At 49.5% G+C, this 16,350-nt stretch overlaps 2 protein-coding genes across 7 annotated transcripts in view; one reads left to right on the forward strand and one right to left on the reverse strand.

Annotated features, from left to right (window-relative positions):
• LOC144147444 (uncharacterized) overlaps nucleotides 1-1,926 on the reverse strand; it is an 88,209-nt gene extending 86,283 nt beyond the window's left edge. For 4 of the 6 annotated variants that reach the window (XM_077679564.1, XM_077679563.1, XM_077679565.1 and 1 more), the window contains exons 1-2: nucleotides 1,761-1,926; nucleotides 158-332 (exon numbers count right to left, since the gene is read on the reverse strand). In XM_077679564.1, coding sequence (XP_077535690.1) covers nucleotides 158-272 — 115 coding nt within the window. In that variant the 5' untranslated portion in view covers nucleotides 273-332; nucleotides 1,761-1,926. The remainder of the gene's footprint in view (nucleotides 1-157; nucleotides 333-1,760) is intronic. The other 2 variants (XM_077679562.1, XM_077679561.1) reach the window with 1 other exon arrangement.
• Nucleotides 1,927-15,156: 13,230 nt separating this feature from the next.
• The window catches only part of LOC144147511 (FAD-dependent oxidoreductase domain-containing protein 1-like), a 29,043-nt gene continuing 27,849 nt past the window's right edge, over nucleotides 15,157-16,350 (forward strand). The window contains exons 1-3 of the mRNA XM_077679566.1: nucleotides 15,157-15,634; nucleotides 15,844-15,973; nucleotides 16,062-16,161. Coding sequence (XP_077535692.1) covers nucleotides 15,296-15,634; nucleotides 15,844-15,973; nucleotides 16,062-16,161 — 569 coding nt within the window. The 5' untranslated portion in view covers nucleotides 15,157-15,295. The remainder of the gene's footprint in view (nucleotides 15,635-15,843; nucleotides 15,974-16,061; nucleotides 16,162-16,350) is intronic.

Genomic DNA, 16,350 nt, shown 5'->3' on the forward strand with positions numbered 1-16,350 from the left:
ACAGTTCCACAAAATCTGAGCAAAAGGACCAAACATAGCGCACCATTTAATTGAACGCGCCTTTCTCGTACCAAAGTGCGCCTGTCAATCCTAAAACCAGACAACCGCATAAGGGGTTCCAATAAATAGAAAAATTTGAAATCCACACAGCACCTACCCGAGGTTTTTGGGTTCTCTAAGCTTTTCCCTTTGTAGATATTATTTATGTCCAATGCCAGATACTTTGGCTTTCCTTTCTCCCCCTTTGAAGGTAGCCCCGGAACCGTGGACATGCTGACGAGGAGAAGTCATTGAGCACTTTGCTGCACTGCACCCAGGGAACGGTCCGCTCCCTGCAAGACACAGACGGCCACGTTTGAGCCCCACACAGCATGCACCAAAACAAACCCCTCTCACTACAAGCCCCTCCAAGTTCGCATTTTCCTGCAAAAAAATAACGACTGCAGTCCAAGACGGTACTGAAATCTTGCAAGTGACCGGCACTCCCTCAGGAAACACTGTTCGTTTCACAATGCACGATTGCAATGCATCGAACATGCAGCGCTAGGCACGCGACTACCAGCCCAGTATTGCTGCACGTGCGCGAAATTCTGCAACCGGATTTGGTGGCAGGCACAAGCGCTCCCGTTCTAAATGAAACACAGGGGACGCTTACAAAGTGAGCCGCTGGAAAACATGCTCTGCTACACACTACATTTGAAACTGGGTGATGCGAGGCGAGTTTCGCAAGGCTGCGATGTACTACGATTCGTGTTCCCTTGACATTCACATAGGTAGCACTCGCCTAGTTTGCGTCTTGCGGAATTCACTAGCTTCCATGTTACCTGCCCTGGTACAGTGTTCGTAATTTTATTGACGCGCAATGAACACATCCAAATGCAAAGCATTTTGCTCAGTCATTCGTTAGGTTACGAAATCCTGTTTGCGTGTGCTAAGATTGCAATGCAAACTGAAGCGGCAAGCAAGCTTTGCTCGATCACATGCGCTGACAAAAACGGCAATGTCGGCGCGTTATTGAAGTACATAATGCAACGGAAACCGAGATCAACAATTAAGGGCAACCGCGAGCCCTTCCGGTGACAACAATGCGCATCAGAGCCGCAGGTAACACGCTTGCGGACATGTCAATGCACCCAGCAACAGTAAGACTAGTGGATCGCCGAGCCCTGATGCGCACTAGGTTCCCGGAGCCATTAAAACCTCACGACGTTCCAGACAAACGAATTTATTTATCCCACCTAATCGCTACATGCAAATCGTACGGTGCAAGGTAAGAACGACCGACTCTGAAGGCGTCATGCATGCGCAGTGTCACGAGTGACAAAAGGCCGAATTGCGCGTTGCAATCACTGGCCCAAAACAAACAAACGGACCAGGCCCACGAGCTGCACAAAAACACAACATAGGGCACGCTCCTGATCTCAGCCGTGCGCCAAAGACCTTCGAGGGAAAAGCTACCGGGCCAGGAAAGGACGACGACCGTTAGGGTGCTTACAATGAATTGGGGCCCCGGTGCGATTAGGCCTAAATTCACTCTCTTAAAATAATGTGTGGTTAATGCTTCCCCTTGCCTACACCCTCCATCTAAACATCTCCTAAGACTGCAGTTCCCGCGCGATCGGCAAGCCGACGACCAGGAATGCTACGTGCATTTTAGAGGAGACCATTAGACTGCCTTTCTACAACCCATACAATAAGCCAACTCTCGATCGCATTTTTTCCTCGCCAGAGCAACGTCAAACCAAAAAATTTGCACCTACCTCGGCCCGTCCGTATGGGTTCTGTATTTTAGTAAGATGAGTCTGTTCTTGTGAATTTTGCAGGGACGGATGGAGGCAGATTTCTGACAATTAGTTCAAAGGTCGACTCCCCCAACTCCAATCCAAAATGGCGTGCAGGGACGATGCAGCGTTTAATAGCCGAAAACGATGACGTCACGTATGGTGCCTCCCATAGTGCATCACTGCATGGCAAAAGAATGCAGTGGGTGGTGAGTGAGCCTTCCAGCAAGTGAGAGGTTGTCTTAGCCCCGGCAGCTTTCGTATTGTTTTATGCGTAGTAAAGTGAATGGAGTTTTGTATGCTCAAGCGCTGCACTCTTAAAACATAGGGTATTCATCCTATTCACTTGCGCTAACTCAGCACAACTTGCCACTGCGTAGGCGTTTTCTTTTATTCTCCCTCTCCTTCCTGCAAGGATTGAGTAAGTTTTGGTTTCGCTTTAAAAGCAGGAAAAATTTGTACGGCAGTGTCGCTAAGTTGTAGCTATCAGTACAGTTAGCACTCTAATAGCAATGTCGACGAACTTAATCGTTACCTCCATGGTTCCCTCCGCAGAACAGGGAGGACGTTTCCCTCTGCTCCGCTCTGTTAATTGTGGCATTACAAAACAGAAAGCACAAACTATGAATTCCATGCATTTTATTAATTAGGTAAATGGTTGTTACTTTTCTTATAAGTATATTATACTTGTTATTATTATACTCTTGTTACAATTACATCTAAATGGTTTGGACGTTGTCGCGGTAGTCGCAAACGAGAAAATGTGACGTCAACTACGTAGAAGTGGCGCGGGGGCGCGGGCGTCACGAGCGATGACTAGCTCTCTCCTTCTCCATCAGTCTGTGCTGTGGTCTGTGTCTGCAGGCAAAATGGAACGTATGTGGTGGCAGCGCGGGAGGGCTCCAAGAATTTTGGTTTTGCCGTTGGCAAGGTTTCGTGCATGATGAACTACAGAATGCTAAAAAAGTTCAGGTAGAGCTTTGACCTACGCAAGAAGTGGCGAATGCAAAACATTTACACCGCGCTGTGTGTCATTCACGGGTGCCATTCCACGTACTTTTCAATGACAGCTCTGCCAACCGCTCCTCGTGTGATTTTGTCTTCTCCCCCCTATCACCATGACCAAACCTGACCAAACTGCTGGAGTGCGTTCGTGGTCATGCGGCGCATGCCGCGGTAAAAAGCGCTCGCACTCGATCGTTGCTGCGTGTTAGCCAATCAGCATAGAGTGTTTAAGCCACTCCGCTCTTGGGCTTCAGCTTCACGAAATGCATGCGGGACAAGTGCCCCAGAAGAGTATACAGCTAGTGCATGCTGTAGCTGCCTGCTGTGTAACTGCCTGTATAACGAATTTTAGGGTATTCTGGGACTGGATCCCGACTCGATAAATTTAACGTATGCCCACCGGCCGTCTGCCCTCAACACTCTGTTCCTCTCCATTCCTCAACCCCCGGACAGTGGGAAAGTGCGTTGCAGCGCGTACCTGCAGCAGCGCGCAGCCTGATCCAGCGGGCCACACGAGCAGCGGCGGCGCGCGGCCTCCTGGGCTATGACCTGGACTGGGGAGGCCTCCCACCAGTGGCGTAGTAGCCAAAAATAATTTTCAGGGGGACCGGTGTTATACACCGCCGATAAAAAAAAAATAAGAAACAGTCCGCTCGCGAACAATATATATTATTCTCATTTTTGCAGTTCATTAAGCGTGGGCGGATGAAAGGCCGAGGTGGGGAGGGGGCAGGCGCCACTTATAAAGTTTTGGGGGTGTTCTGAAACTCCCCCCCCCCCCCCCTCCCTTGGCTACGCCCTTGTCACCCACCTTATTTTTTTGCTCAATAAAGGTTTTACCACATCTCATTCATTTTCCCCCATAACTGCAAGTGTGTGTGACCCTTCTCTTACCACCTACAATCTTAGGAGAAGACGAGGTAGTAGGTGTTGAGAGGGATGTGACAATGTGGGCAGTCGGGTGGAAAGAGAGAAGGGGAAATGTGGGATAGGGTGATGTGGTTAAAGTATCTACCCGCCGCGGTGACTCAGTGGCTAAGGCGTTGTGCTGCTGAGCACGGGGGCACGGGCTCGATTCCCAGTCGCGGCGGCTGTTTTTCTGATGGAGGCGAAAAGCAAAAACGCCCGTGTGTTCGAGGTTTCGGCGCACGTTAAAAACCCCAGGTGGTCAAAATTAATTCGGAGCCCTCCACTACGGCGCGCCTCATCGCCTGCGTTGCGTCGACAATCAATCAATCAATCAATCAACCACCTACAATCTAGTCTTTTCCTGCCCGCATCACCCCCACCCCTCTCCACTCCCCCGCACCTGAGCAGTGGGAGTTAGCTATGACCAATTCGGCACCGGCGTAGCAACTCGCCCTAGTGAAACGAGCACTTAAATCGGCGCCGGCTCGCGGCTTCCCGTGGGCATCGGAGGCTGACCACTTCCCCTTTCCCTCCAGCTCAAATAAAAAATGTTTTTACCACCACCAACTCATCCTCGGAGTCCTGTATCCCAGTTTGAGTGGAAGTGGTTGCATAAAAATGGAAGTTATCCAAGTCAAGGCAGATTATAGCTGTGGTGATACGACCTACCACAGCTGTGTGATTACGATGACGTCATGTTGAGGTCTTGTCAAGGAAGCGTTTTGGAACGGAGCTGCTGCATTTGGCATTTCTGCTAGGGTACTCAATGTCAGCTGAGAGCCATACTAGCCGAAACGGTTTTTAAACGCCGCGGCACAGGGAGGACCAACGTTAATTTGGGAAGGACAGAGGCCAGCTGCGCTTGCATCGCCTAAAATGTGGGCGTGAAAACGTGCAGCTTGGGGGAAGGGTGCGAAGGGGTCAGTGTTTCAAAGTGTAAAAGCACGTGTACGCAACCGAAATTGAAAACTGCCTAAGCCTTATGCTTAATGCACAAGCAATGCTTCCGCAATGATCCATTTAATATATTATTTGGCTCATTGAGCGAATAAGCCGCCGCCCCCAAAAAACAACGCAGTCTGCGAAAAGTGGCACACCAAAAACGCCTCGTGGCTCAGAAATACAATCAAACACAAAGAAAGGGCTCACGTTGCCTCGCAACGCCTGGGCATGAGAAGATTTCCTCCCGCGCGCTGCCAAGCCCAGCAGCACGGCATCCCGTCGCAAGTGTCTCCGCCGAGAACAAAAGACTGCAGCGGGATGGGAGGGGGCGGGTATGCGTCGGCGTGACGCTATGCTTCCGCTGCTTCACCTAGCGGCCCAGCAGTCACCATGATCCAGGGTGCTTTGCGCGGCACACCCCCGCTTCGTATTGTTGCGGACGCTTCCGAATCCCCGTGGGATATGTTAGCTCTGTTCACCCTGATTTGCAGCACACTACCTGGCGCAGCGCCAGGCTGCGTAGTTTCCCCGCTCTGACAGATGTTATGTACACACTCCCAGTCTTTGCTAATGAAAAGCTCCTTAAATATACCCTCGAGACAGCTATGCCGTAAATAATTTTGAAGTGATAGTGTCCTCCGGTTGCCTAACGCCCTTCCTAATAGGGAACTTTGCATGCACTCTTCAATGACGCTTTACCGTGCCCGAGCATTCCTTGTATGTATGTCCTCCAGGAGCTCTATGCACGTCTCCTGTACTCTCAACGCTCCTAGCACTGCAAGGGTACTTCTACTGAATCAAAGGTTTTTTCGGGATCTATAAATGCCATGCAAAGAGGTTTTTATTGTACTCAGCCGATTTCTCCATTACGGGGTTGATATCCTGAATGTGGTCCATTGTTAAGTAGCCTTTTCATAAACCCAGCCTGTTCCCTCAAGTATATGTAACAGAGACAATGATAGGGCGGCAACTTTTGAGCTATTTGGCATCACCCTGCTTGTGAATTACGTTGGCATGTTTACAGGCCAGTGGTACCTTCACTGTCCGGAAACATTCTGAGAATTATTTTGAAGCTTTCGTAGTCCAGCACCATCATTTAGTAGAATGATTGACTGCAACAAAATTGGTGCCAATAATGATGACGACGACGCCGCCCCAAACGTGTTTGACGCGTACCCACAAGGGAAGATTGGCCAGGGTGGTTGGGCAGCGAAGCTGTAGCGTCCCTCTTCCATCACCAGCGGCAAATCACAGATGGTCTTGTGATCAGTGGTACATTGAGGCACCGCGTTGTTACAAATTTAGCAGAGGTCTTAGCGAAAAGTAAACAATTTTAGTAAACCTGTTGGTGAATGTCGAACTACTGTGGCCAAACTTGCGTTCAAAACATTCTCTCGACTCCGTGAAACTCGAAGGAGGCGGTAACTACGTTTATAGCGTTTTGACGCAGCCTTGGACGACCGCGCTTGACGCCTGCGAGCGGGTCTCCCGTACACGACGTTCACCGAGTTTGGTCACGACGTCACCGAACAATTCGCGGTTGCATTGCCGACGCCTCTCCCCGTATGGCTTTTTCCCCGGGCGTCCGCACGATATGCGCTTTCTCCCCATTTTGCATTGTTGCAGTTGCCTCCTATATATATATATATCTGCGATGTGCTGGCGTGGATTTGTTGCTACCACGTGGTTGCTACCATGGAGGCATGGTTGCTACGTACTACGCTATGCGCCGTATTGTGCAACATGCCTTGCACCGACGTCACAACGGGGAATGCTGGGATGCATAATTTCCATATTGGAGCACCGCCGACTCCGCGGATACCGCCGATACCGCTGTCTCCGCGCGGCTGTGGAAGCGGCAGCGACTGGACGGCGTTTCCACAATGGTGTTGTGCGCTGTTGTCGGCTGCTCGAACCGTAGCAAGTCGAATTCGAGGGATAAATCGCCTATTTCTTCTACCGAAAGTTGTATCAAATCAGTGTGAGCGGACGAAAGACCTCAGTGCGAGACGGCGAAGCCTGTGGCTATCACGCATAAAACGTGCCGATCTCGATCCCAACAGCCGTCACATTCCAGTCTGCGGTGCCCACTTTGTGACGGGTAAGCCAGCAACGTCTACAGCCAGCCAAGATTTAGGACGAGGCACACCCTGACTGGGCGCCGTCGCTTGCGCTTGGCTACAGCACCAAAGCTCGTTGTACCGATCGTTTCGAACGATCGAAAAAGCAGCGTACAGGGAAAAAGAGCGCTGAGACCCCGCGACGCAGCCACGGCGGCGTCCACGCAGCCGACGGACCCCAGCCACGGCGACGACGTTGCAACCGTTCCAGATAGCGACGAAGTTGACGAGAACGAAAATGAGACAGGTCACAAAACTGGAGGAGTAAACAAGATAGTTCACGATGTCTCCGTGCGTCACTTCGGGAAACTCGGCAACATCGGTCACGGTGTCCAGTCCCGGCCACTGCGTGTAGGGATCCACGCTGTCGCACATCCGCATCTTTTCCTCGTAGCGTGCGCGAGCTGATCCGATCAGCTGCGCACGATACGCCGCGTCGAGAGCCTCGACTCTCGAAGCTGGCAGCATTTTGTTCAGAAAGCGGTAAGCCTGTAGTCACTGCTGTAGTGGGTGGGTCGGGTGCATCAGCCGAGAAACGTTCACACACTACGCATAGCGAGCGGCGCGCGGTGCTCCAACATGGGCGCAGTAACTACGATCGGGCAGAAGTGACGTCACGTGCAAGCCATCCTCGCAGCGCCCTCTCTCCCTCTCTGCACGAACCTTTCCTGGCTCGGGTGCCCCACCTGCCCCTGAGAACACATGCGGGGCATGCATGCAAAGGCTACAGGGGCGCGAAAACACGAGTATATATAAAGGCAAAGGACAGAAGAACAGGGCGAATTCGCGCAGGCTGGCTACAGTGACGTCATAGCGCTCTGGAGGCTTGATATGCAACACATAAAAGCCGAGCTGTTGAAGTGGGTGGAGAACTAACTTAGGGGAAATGTACAAAATTGGTTTCGATCGAACAGGTCGGCGCTCAACGAGAAGACAACATTTCTGGGCTGACCCACTGCATCGAAATTGCAGTCGACAGTCCAGGACAGACCAACATATGATCGACTAACGTTCCAGGAAATAAAGGGAGATTGACAACGTATAGGGAATTGTGGCATACAGAGAAATACGTTTTTCACGGGAACCGGGAAATAAAACAATTTATCCGAAAGTCATATTACCCAAATAGGTTAAAAAAAGAACGACAATATGCATGCTCCGTCAGCAACTCACTTTTATGGAGCAACATTGAAGTAACTGCTCAATTTGTGCTACCCTTTCTTCTTTTAAATGTTCAGGAGTAAATTCTTCTAAAACGTTCAAAAAGAAGCTTCCGGTTGTTTTGGCATGACACTGCCTTGTACGACAATCCGTGTCGTGCCGTAAATCGGTGAAGGCAGCCTCCGGATGTTTGAAAGTTTTGAATACCCAAGGAGAGCGCGACGTTGTCAACTGTTTCGCGCAGGATTGACCTGTCGAAGTTCACTCCTGTCGCCCTAACTTCCTTGAACCATGTAAGCAGGATGTTTTCCTTTTACTCATGCTTCGCACCTTGCGTTTGTTTTACACCAGGTCCAAAAACTTTCAGCTTCTTTAAAGGAGCCATGAAGACAAAATAGAAGTGGGGTTTCTTAGAAAGACTGCTTAGTCCCGATAACAATGATACCAATATCATCGCAATCTTCGAACAAATAACGGAGATATTAAAGAAAACGTGCGAAGCAGTCGCGACCCCCTAGCCAATTTCCCGCAACTTTTCTATGACGTCACGGAACCTTGTTTGTGCGATTGGCGGCCGCCTAACTCACCTGTCGCGACGACACATGACTGTACGTCTGTAATGGGGCATCTAGTTCCATTTGACCGCATCACTTGAATGCTAACGTGCAGTTAACGCACTGAAAATTATATTTTATTGTTGGCCCGTATGACGTCATTCTTGCTCATAACACGTCACTGTGGCGCAAAATTTTAAAGTTTTTAAATACTTCTAAAAAACATCTTTTGTGGCTTAATGGAGCTGAATGAGATACTGAATCCTAGTTCTTTCAAATTAAACGAAGTTGTATTTTCTCTTCATGGCTCCTTTAAAAAGCTACTCTTGCTGACCGACAATAGTGTTGATGGCAAAGCGAGCTCGCTTGCCAATTCCACGCTCTTCCTCTTCGGGTTCTCTTCGAATTGGCGTGCAATTCCCACTTGCACCTTGCATTTCTTTGACGTTGTCACAAGCCTGGAAACCCGGACGCGCATAGCAACAAGGTAAAAAGAGAACAAATCACTGCGCGGGAAGCACGGTCTACGGGGGATGTCGGGAAGGGAAGTCGCGCCTGCATATTGCGCGCCTTCTTCCTTGATTATGATACGATTTGCTACATGACGGGGTGCATCGCCTGACTTATCGTCAGCCTTGCGCGGAACAGCCACGCATTGCAGTAACGTTTTTGCCGCAGAACCGGCGCTTCCGCTCCCTTGGTGTCTCGGCAATGTTCAGGTCGCGGCTTGTTGGAATGCGGTTTGAGCGAGTATACTGAAGCGTAAACGCAAGATTACCAGAAATGTCGGTCGAGATCCGCTTTCGCGATCGTATTATCCAATTTTCGGCAAAAATGTGATAGTAATAAACGCGCAAAAATTTGAAGGGACGTTTGCCGGGAACGAAATTAAAAAGGCCGAAAAAGTAATACGCCGAATCGCATCGACGAGATTCCACTGTATTCTTAATAATAATAATAATAATAATAATAATAATAATAATAATAATAATAATAATCTTTATTGCACAGGAGGTGGGTGGAGAGGGGTAAAGAAGTAAGAGAAAGAGGGACCATTCTGGTTGGCGTGCTAGGCGTGGCAGAAAGGTGAAAATCCGTACGCAGAGCGCCTTCCAGCCATCCAACCAGGAGGGGAAAGAGGCGAAGGGGTGACAAAAAAAAAAAAGGCGGTTAGCAATATGCATCACAGACATCTTGCAATGGCTCTGCATGGCGCCCTAGACGCCTCACGGTCCGTGGGGAGGGGTGATCGAACGAGCAGCAGAGAGAAAGTCCCGCACTGCTGCTGGGATGAGAGAGTTCTGGTAGTGGACAGTCCTCGCATGAACGACTTCAAGTTGGCCGGTTCGCTTGTTAACACGAACAGCAGAGGAGATGTAGGCGGCTCCTAGGGAGCTGTCCAAGCAGCGGCAGAGAAAGCCCACACGCGCCACAGAACGCCGGTGCTGTGCGTTTGCCATCCAAGGTGGTGCTTTGCCATCCAAGCGTTTGCCATCCAAGCTGCTTTTCAGTGGCTTAGACAACAATTTCATTGTTTCTTTTGCAAGAAGAGGCGGTGAATTTTATGCTATCCAAATGCTCGCGAAACATTTGGGAACATTAACACCTGTAAGTGCCCGCGCCCCATATGTGGTTATATGTATTTAATTCGGCGGTATAAGCATGTGGAATATTAGATATGAAGCAGAGTAGAACCGCTGGGTGATAAAGCTACAATGCTATAACTGTGCTTGGGGGCCCTCTTTGTTACCAAATTCAGAGCGCAATTATGTGTATTGACCGCCTGCTAACCAGCCTACTAACAAGCTGATCGTACACCACGGCAGCATGTAATCCGCTCACTTAATGTGGGCCTTTCAAGATTCAGTAACCATGCTCGGTATCTGCGAAAAAACAAACAAACAGAGAAGAAGAATCCGCGGGAGAATGCAAAGCCTTGAACACATGCTTCCCAGTTGTGCTAGCCTACGGCTCGGCAGCGAGGCGACAGCATTTTATCAGTGCCCCGTTTTATTTGGAGGCTTCCCCCGACTGCATAACATTTTGCATGACTTTGTTGCACTATGTAGTACATATACGCGCAAATAACGTTATAACAAACGTTTTTTGCTAAGTTGCGTTCACTGGCGCCTAAGGCGGTCGGCGTGGCGGGACCGACTCAGAGTTGCGCGTGTCTGTCGGGGCTGGCGCTGCGCTCGCGCGGCAAACTTCGCTGTCCGGAGCCTATTTCCCCTCCAATGTTTTTTTTTTTTTCTACATTTATGACCTGATTTTATTAAGGATCACTATTACTGTGCGCTGCTGATATGTTTACTTTTCGCGACAACTTAAATTGTCCGCAATGTATCAATGGTATTAACACGAGTTTTCAACGCCTTCGAGCGGGTTTAGACGTGCCCATGTTTATTTTTAATGAAGACCTCACCATGGGAATTAAAAAATGCAACACGGGCTTTTGTCTGCTTACAATGAGCCTGCGCTTTTCTCTAGCATCAAGTTCGAGAACTCACGACTGCTCACAGACGAGGCGGCTGTGTACGAGGCGAAACACGTCGTGAGGTGATGGAGAGTTTTAGAGTAAGCGTTGGGGGCCCCGAAGAAGTTAGGGGAACCCAAAGCAACACGCTTGCGCGCGGCGAGTTTTAGTAGATAGTCTTCTCCAACAGCTAGCTCGCCGCGCGGTCTCGGATGCGCGGAGTCCCATGTTGGGAACTTTAGACTTGTCGCATCAGATATTTCATTGCCGCTATCATTACAGTCACGAACGACAGTCACTAACACACCTTTTCACCGCACTGTCACCCCCTTTCTCGTATGTGGAAATTTGTATCCGCGGTGACTGCAATTTAAGCGATCGATGATCAAGATACCTGCCACGGCCTCGGCCGATTTTTGCGCGCAGGTATCGCAACCCTTCGGCCGCTCCCCGCACCTTGCGTGAACGGGCCGGTGGTGCCGGGACCGACGTCCGCGGTGGTCGGTGTAAATCACAGCGGATCACGTACACTACCTAGCACAATTTTTCACCACACTAACATCCACTTTCGCGAATGTGATACTGCTTTTCCGCGATAAGTGTGGTTTTAAAAAGCGGCAGCAATTGTGTTGCCGCGAGCTGCGTTGGTTCGAGCCGCCGGCGGGCAGAGAGAGAGAGAGAGAGAGAGAGAGAGAGAGAGAGAGAGAGAGAGAGAGAGAGAGAGAGGTGATCTGGAAGAAAGGAAAGGGCACTGGGGATATTATTGAGCTCAGTAGGGAGCTCACCTGCAGCATACAACCCAGTGCGGTGGGGAGGGGAAGAGGGGATAAAAGACTGGGGTGGAATAGGGGTGGAAGACTGGGGTGGAATTCCACTATAGGGGTGGAATAGAAAAGGCGTGAAAGAGAAAGACAGGCAGAAAAGAGAGAGAGAGGGTGGAGAGAGAGAGAGAGAGAGAGAGAGAGAGAGAGAGAGAGAGAGAGAGAGAGAGAGAGAAAAGAGGGGGGGGGGGGGGGGCATTACATAGGCGACAGCGGCACGAGTGTTCGGCGCGAGTGTTTGTTCAGTAGCCTCAGCGCCGGCGGGCAGGCACGGCGGACGTGTGTGCGCAGCGTTTCTGCGAGCAGTAAACGCTTCATAATTTCCTACTTCATCCATTTCATGTGAACGACAATTAAGCGAAAACTAGAAGTTTAGCTCGGCGATCATCGTAGCCTACAATGTTGATCGGGGAAACGAGCCGCAGCTGACGCTTACACCGGGTGCGTTCGCATACGTCAGCATACACCACCACTCTCAAGTCGTTTGCGGGCGGCCTACCCGGTTCACACGGGTATAAAGTCCCCATGAGGTCAAACTACGTTTCACGCAGTGATAATTAACTTCAAACGCCGAAAACTGACAGAAAATTACACTTAGAAAGCGCGTCCTAAACTAAATGTTCCGTGCGGCAAGCCAGCCAACTACGCAGCAAGGTAAGAACGGGGATCCTACAAGTGACGTCAAAACGATCGCAGCGCCGGCCTCTCTAGTGGTGGCCCTCGCGGCCAATGTGTTGGAGATGTGAAGTGAAAAGTCAAGCGATGGGGTGAACTGGACTCCAAAGATTGAAGCAGAGGGAACAGCACGAAGGACAGCGTCACCCAGTGTACCATGGAGCCATCAGTGTACAGATGGGCGAGGCAGCCCGCTTACTGTCATGCATACTATTGTGGAAACGAGCAGCACACTAGTGGTGCTGATGGAGAGATGATTGAGTGTTGCCCAGTGAGAAACACGGGTGCACTGGCATAAATGTACTGGCAATATGTGAAGATAATAAACTTCAAATTACAGGGCGCAGGTATACTCACATCCATGCATTCGAAAAGAGTTAAAAAGGTTTACGTTAACAGCAATGAACAAAGCACGCCGACAGCTGTAGTAAAGAAGGAATGATACCTGAGCTTAAATCAGGGATCATATTATCCTTGATTTCTGTTGGTTTAACCGTGAAGCTAATACCGCGCCGCTAATTAATCGATTGGAATCAACGGAGAACCACACCGATAGTAAAACCCGAAGCGATCGAAATGCGGTGATAATGCACTTCGTGGGTACAGTAAGTATGGGAAGGGGTGATGCAATGTGCCGGATATCATCCTGTCGAGTCTGGAAGTGAACCAGAAGGCGGTAGGCTGATTAGCACTAGCTCGAACGAATGATGCATTAGTACAGGGATCCGAAATGTAGGCTGGGCTTCCTTTGATAAAGTAGGGAAGCACAAAGTAAAATTAATTTGGGGAGAGGATTAAAAGATTGGATATGAGAAGAAATGGGCAAGAAAGGCCCGGGCTCAGTTATAACGCCTACAGTTAAAGGTGCGGACACTCAAAGAGGACAAGAAAGCTGACAATATAAAATACAAAATTAATGGGGCAAACGAACAATCAGAGGCCGTTACAAAGAAGCAAGAGAGCAGAGAGGGATATATGTGGGCATCATGGAAACGAAAAAGTGAGTCGGCAAACGAGGGATCAAGAACTAGAATATTCTTGTTCACTACATGTAACCAAAAGTGCGTTGCTTTTTTAGGTCCGAGCGAGCTGGCTGCTTGAAGACAATAAGGGCCTGGGCCATTTAGAGCTCGCCACAAGATGACGTGTGCATTCTGCGCTCTGGATAAGAGCCGGATGCCAACGTATCATATCCAGCCAGCTTGTCTTTATGCCTAGCTTCACTAAATAAGTTACTAATAGCCTTTATTTAGTGACGCTAGCTATGTCCATAGAGTTTCTTTTTAAACTCTATGGCTATGCTACACCGTGGGCTAGCTATGCCCACACGCTAGTTTCACCGTAGCTTCAAAAATATTCAATTGTAGATAAATAACTTCCACTGGCGAGATAAATAGAATTAAAAAAAAGGCTAACTCTCGTGCCCCGCGCGGGGTTCCAGAGGCTGCCAAAAAAAAAAAAGCCGTTGGTCACCATCATCATCATTACCATTATTGTGGAAAGGGCAATGAGCGGGGGGGGAAGAGTTCCGAGCACGTTGCTCCGGTTGTTCTGAGGCTGACTCAGGGCTCGCAAGCTTGGACGTTCCCTGTCTTCCCTATAGGCGGCGTAAAAATCGACGCCCCACGTGACCAACCTTGACCAACCTAAAGCGCTGTTTTCGACCATCAAGCCCACCAGACGGCGCAGGCAAAATGTTACTTTTGGTATAGAATACAAAACATTCATTCCGTGACTCAAAGAGCCCACACAGTTCGCTTACAATGTGTTATTTAAAAATACTATTAACAAGTTCCGCATCAAACATCTGTTGAGCAAAAATGTACGCAACTTTTTACGAACAGCCGACTGGTGCACCACCTTGTTTCTGAATTCGCAACCACAAAGCCGCCAATTCAAATTGAAACCGCTGCAACGGCCGACCGTTTCAATGTGCGCGGAGCACCGGTTTCGTGACTGTTATTGCTGTTATGTGCTTTTGCGTCCATCAGTTGTTGAGAGGACTGGCAAAACACGAGAATTGAGTGCTTGTGGAATGACAAATGTGGGAAATTCCGCATCGGAAGGCAGCTGTCGAGGCCAGAATATTCGATTCTTCAAACAGAAGGTGAGTGTTATGCACTCCGCTAGAAAGACGGTGCAAAGGAAACCGTTGTCGCCGTCAATACTTCATTTGTGCCCTTCGTTCGAAATCTTAGCGCAAGTGAACGAGTTGTTATGGCAAAAAAAAATGTTGTCACGAAAGGGACGTACAATTGCAGCGATCGAAATGAAATGATGTCCTGGCCTCTGTAAACTTGCGGATGTCAATAAACGATTTGTTCTCACTTGCTGCTCACTGTGGTCTGTGCCAGTCGAGGCCATCTGGTCACCTGGCGTAACATCACTTCACTAGCGCGGCGCAAGTAAACACGCGACCAGCGTGCCAGCCAGGAGCCAGCAGGAGCAGCCACGGCCGGACTCGACGCCCCTTTCGCGCGCGGGAGGAGGAGAGTCGAGTCCGGCCGTGGAGCAACGAACCGGCGGCCGCCGTGCGAGGGCAGCCATGTTATTAAGGAGCTCAAGCGGCCTGTGCAAAAAGCATCCGCCATGTTTACAAAGCCGTGTTTACAGCGCCATCAAGCGGGCGTACTGGGTAGTTCACGACGCCGCCACTACGCTTTTTCTGGCACTACAGGCAAAGCTAGACCTTTGCTTCTCTAAAATCCTCCCTGTTCTGTGGCTGACTGTTTGTGCTGTCGGTTGCCGAGTTTCGCAGGCAGTCCGTTTCCCAGCTAAAGAAATCATAAGGGTCTTTGCTACAGAAATTTCGTATGGTTTCTGTATGGTTCGGGATACACGTTTGTAAATCATGATTTCACTTAGGTCAGTGCATAAGGCTGGCGGCGCTTTGAAAAGTTTCTGCCGATGTAAGGCGGTAGCCCGAGCTTGTTCGAATGCTAGTGGTCAAAAGACGACCGATCCACCAGCTGAAGAGATTTCTGTTGAGCGTAAAACGTTCAACATTTTTCGCGATGAGTTTCGAAGTTACTTTAAACCGAAGGGGTCTGAAGTCAAGGAGCCGCTGTTTCCAAAAGAGATTGATATTCTTGTGGTTGGTGGCGGAATCATGGGGTCATCTGTTGCTTACTGGCTCAAGCAACGAGCTCCGGAAAGTTTCAGCTTGGCCGTTTTGGAGCGTGACCTCACGGTGAGTTCTTTGCATGGCTGACAATATCTGCATCGTGGTTTAAGCTGTCATAAGCGCACGTTCGAACAGGTTTGACTGAGTAAGTGCTACTATTTTTGATAGGAGGATAGATTGACACCGACTTCTGTGGAGAAGCATGACTGTATGGTGCCTTTTTCAGAGGCTTCTAATGGGTGCTAACACAGTAAACTCTTATCTTTCTTTTGCAGTATACCAGATCGTCCACTGTTTTGTCGATAGGAGGAATTAGGCAGCAATTTTCGCTAACCGAGAACATCCAGCTGTCAATGTTCAGCGCCGAGTTTCTCAGGAATGTCAAACAGAACCTGAGTGTCTTAGGTGAGTGCCATGGCGTAACAGTATTAAGAGCGTCCGGTAAAGCCGTTGAACGCGCTCTAGCTCAAGCGAGCTTAATGCTTGTGTGCAGATTTCGACCCCCCTGATATACAATTCCAACCGCATGGCTATCTCTACCTTGCTTCCGAGGAAGGAGCTGACCAGATGATCAAGAACTTTCAGCTGCAGGAGTGAGTGGCTTGTTGCTGTTGGGAATGGCTGTGTGAAATTTGTGCTCTGTAAGGCTCGTTTGCATTTTGACCCGCAGTGAAGACTACAGCGATCATGAGCTTTATTTCCGCGAAACATTGAGATCTGCTTCAGCAGTGTGAGAATTCACATACCTATACTTCAGGCTCCTTAACTGCACAGAATTCCAT

This window comes from Haemaphysalis longicornis, unplaced genomic scaffold (genome assembly GCF_048455015.1).
Source record: "Haemaphysalis longicornis isolate Haplotype H1 unplaced genomic scaffold, Haemaphysalis longicornis Haplotype H1 scaffold_1, whole genome shotgun sequence".
Classification (NCBI taxonomy): domain Eukaryota; kingdom Metazoa; phylum Arthropoda; class Arachnida; order Ixodida; family Ixodidae; genus Haemaphysalis; species Haemaphysalis longicornis.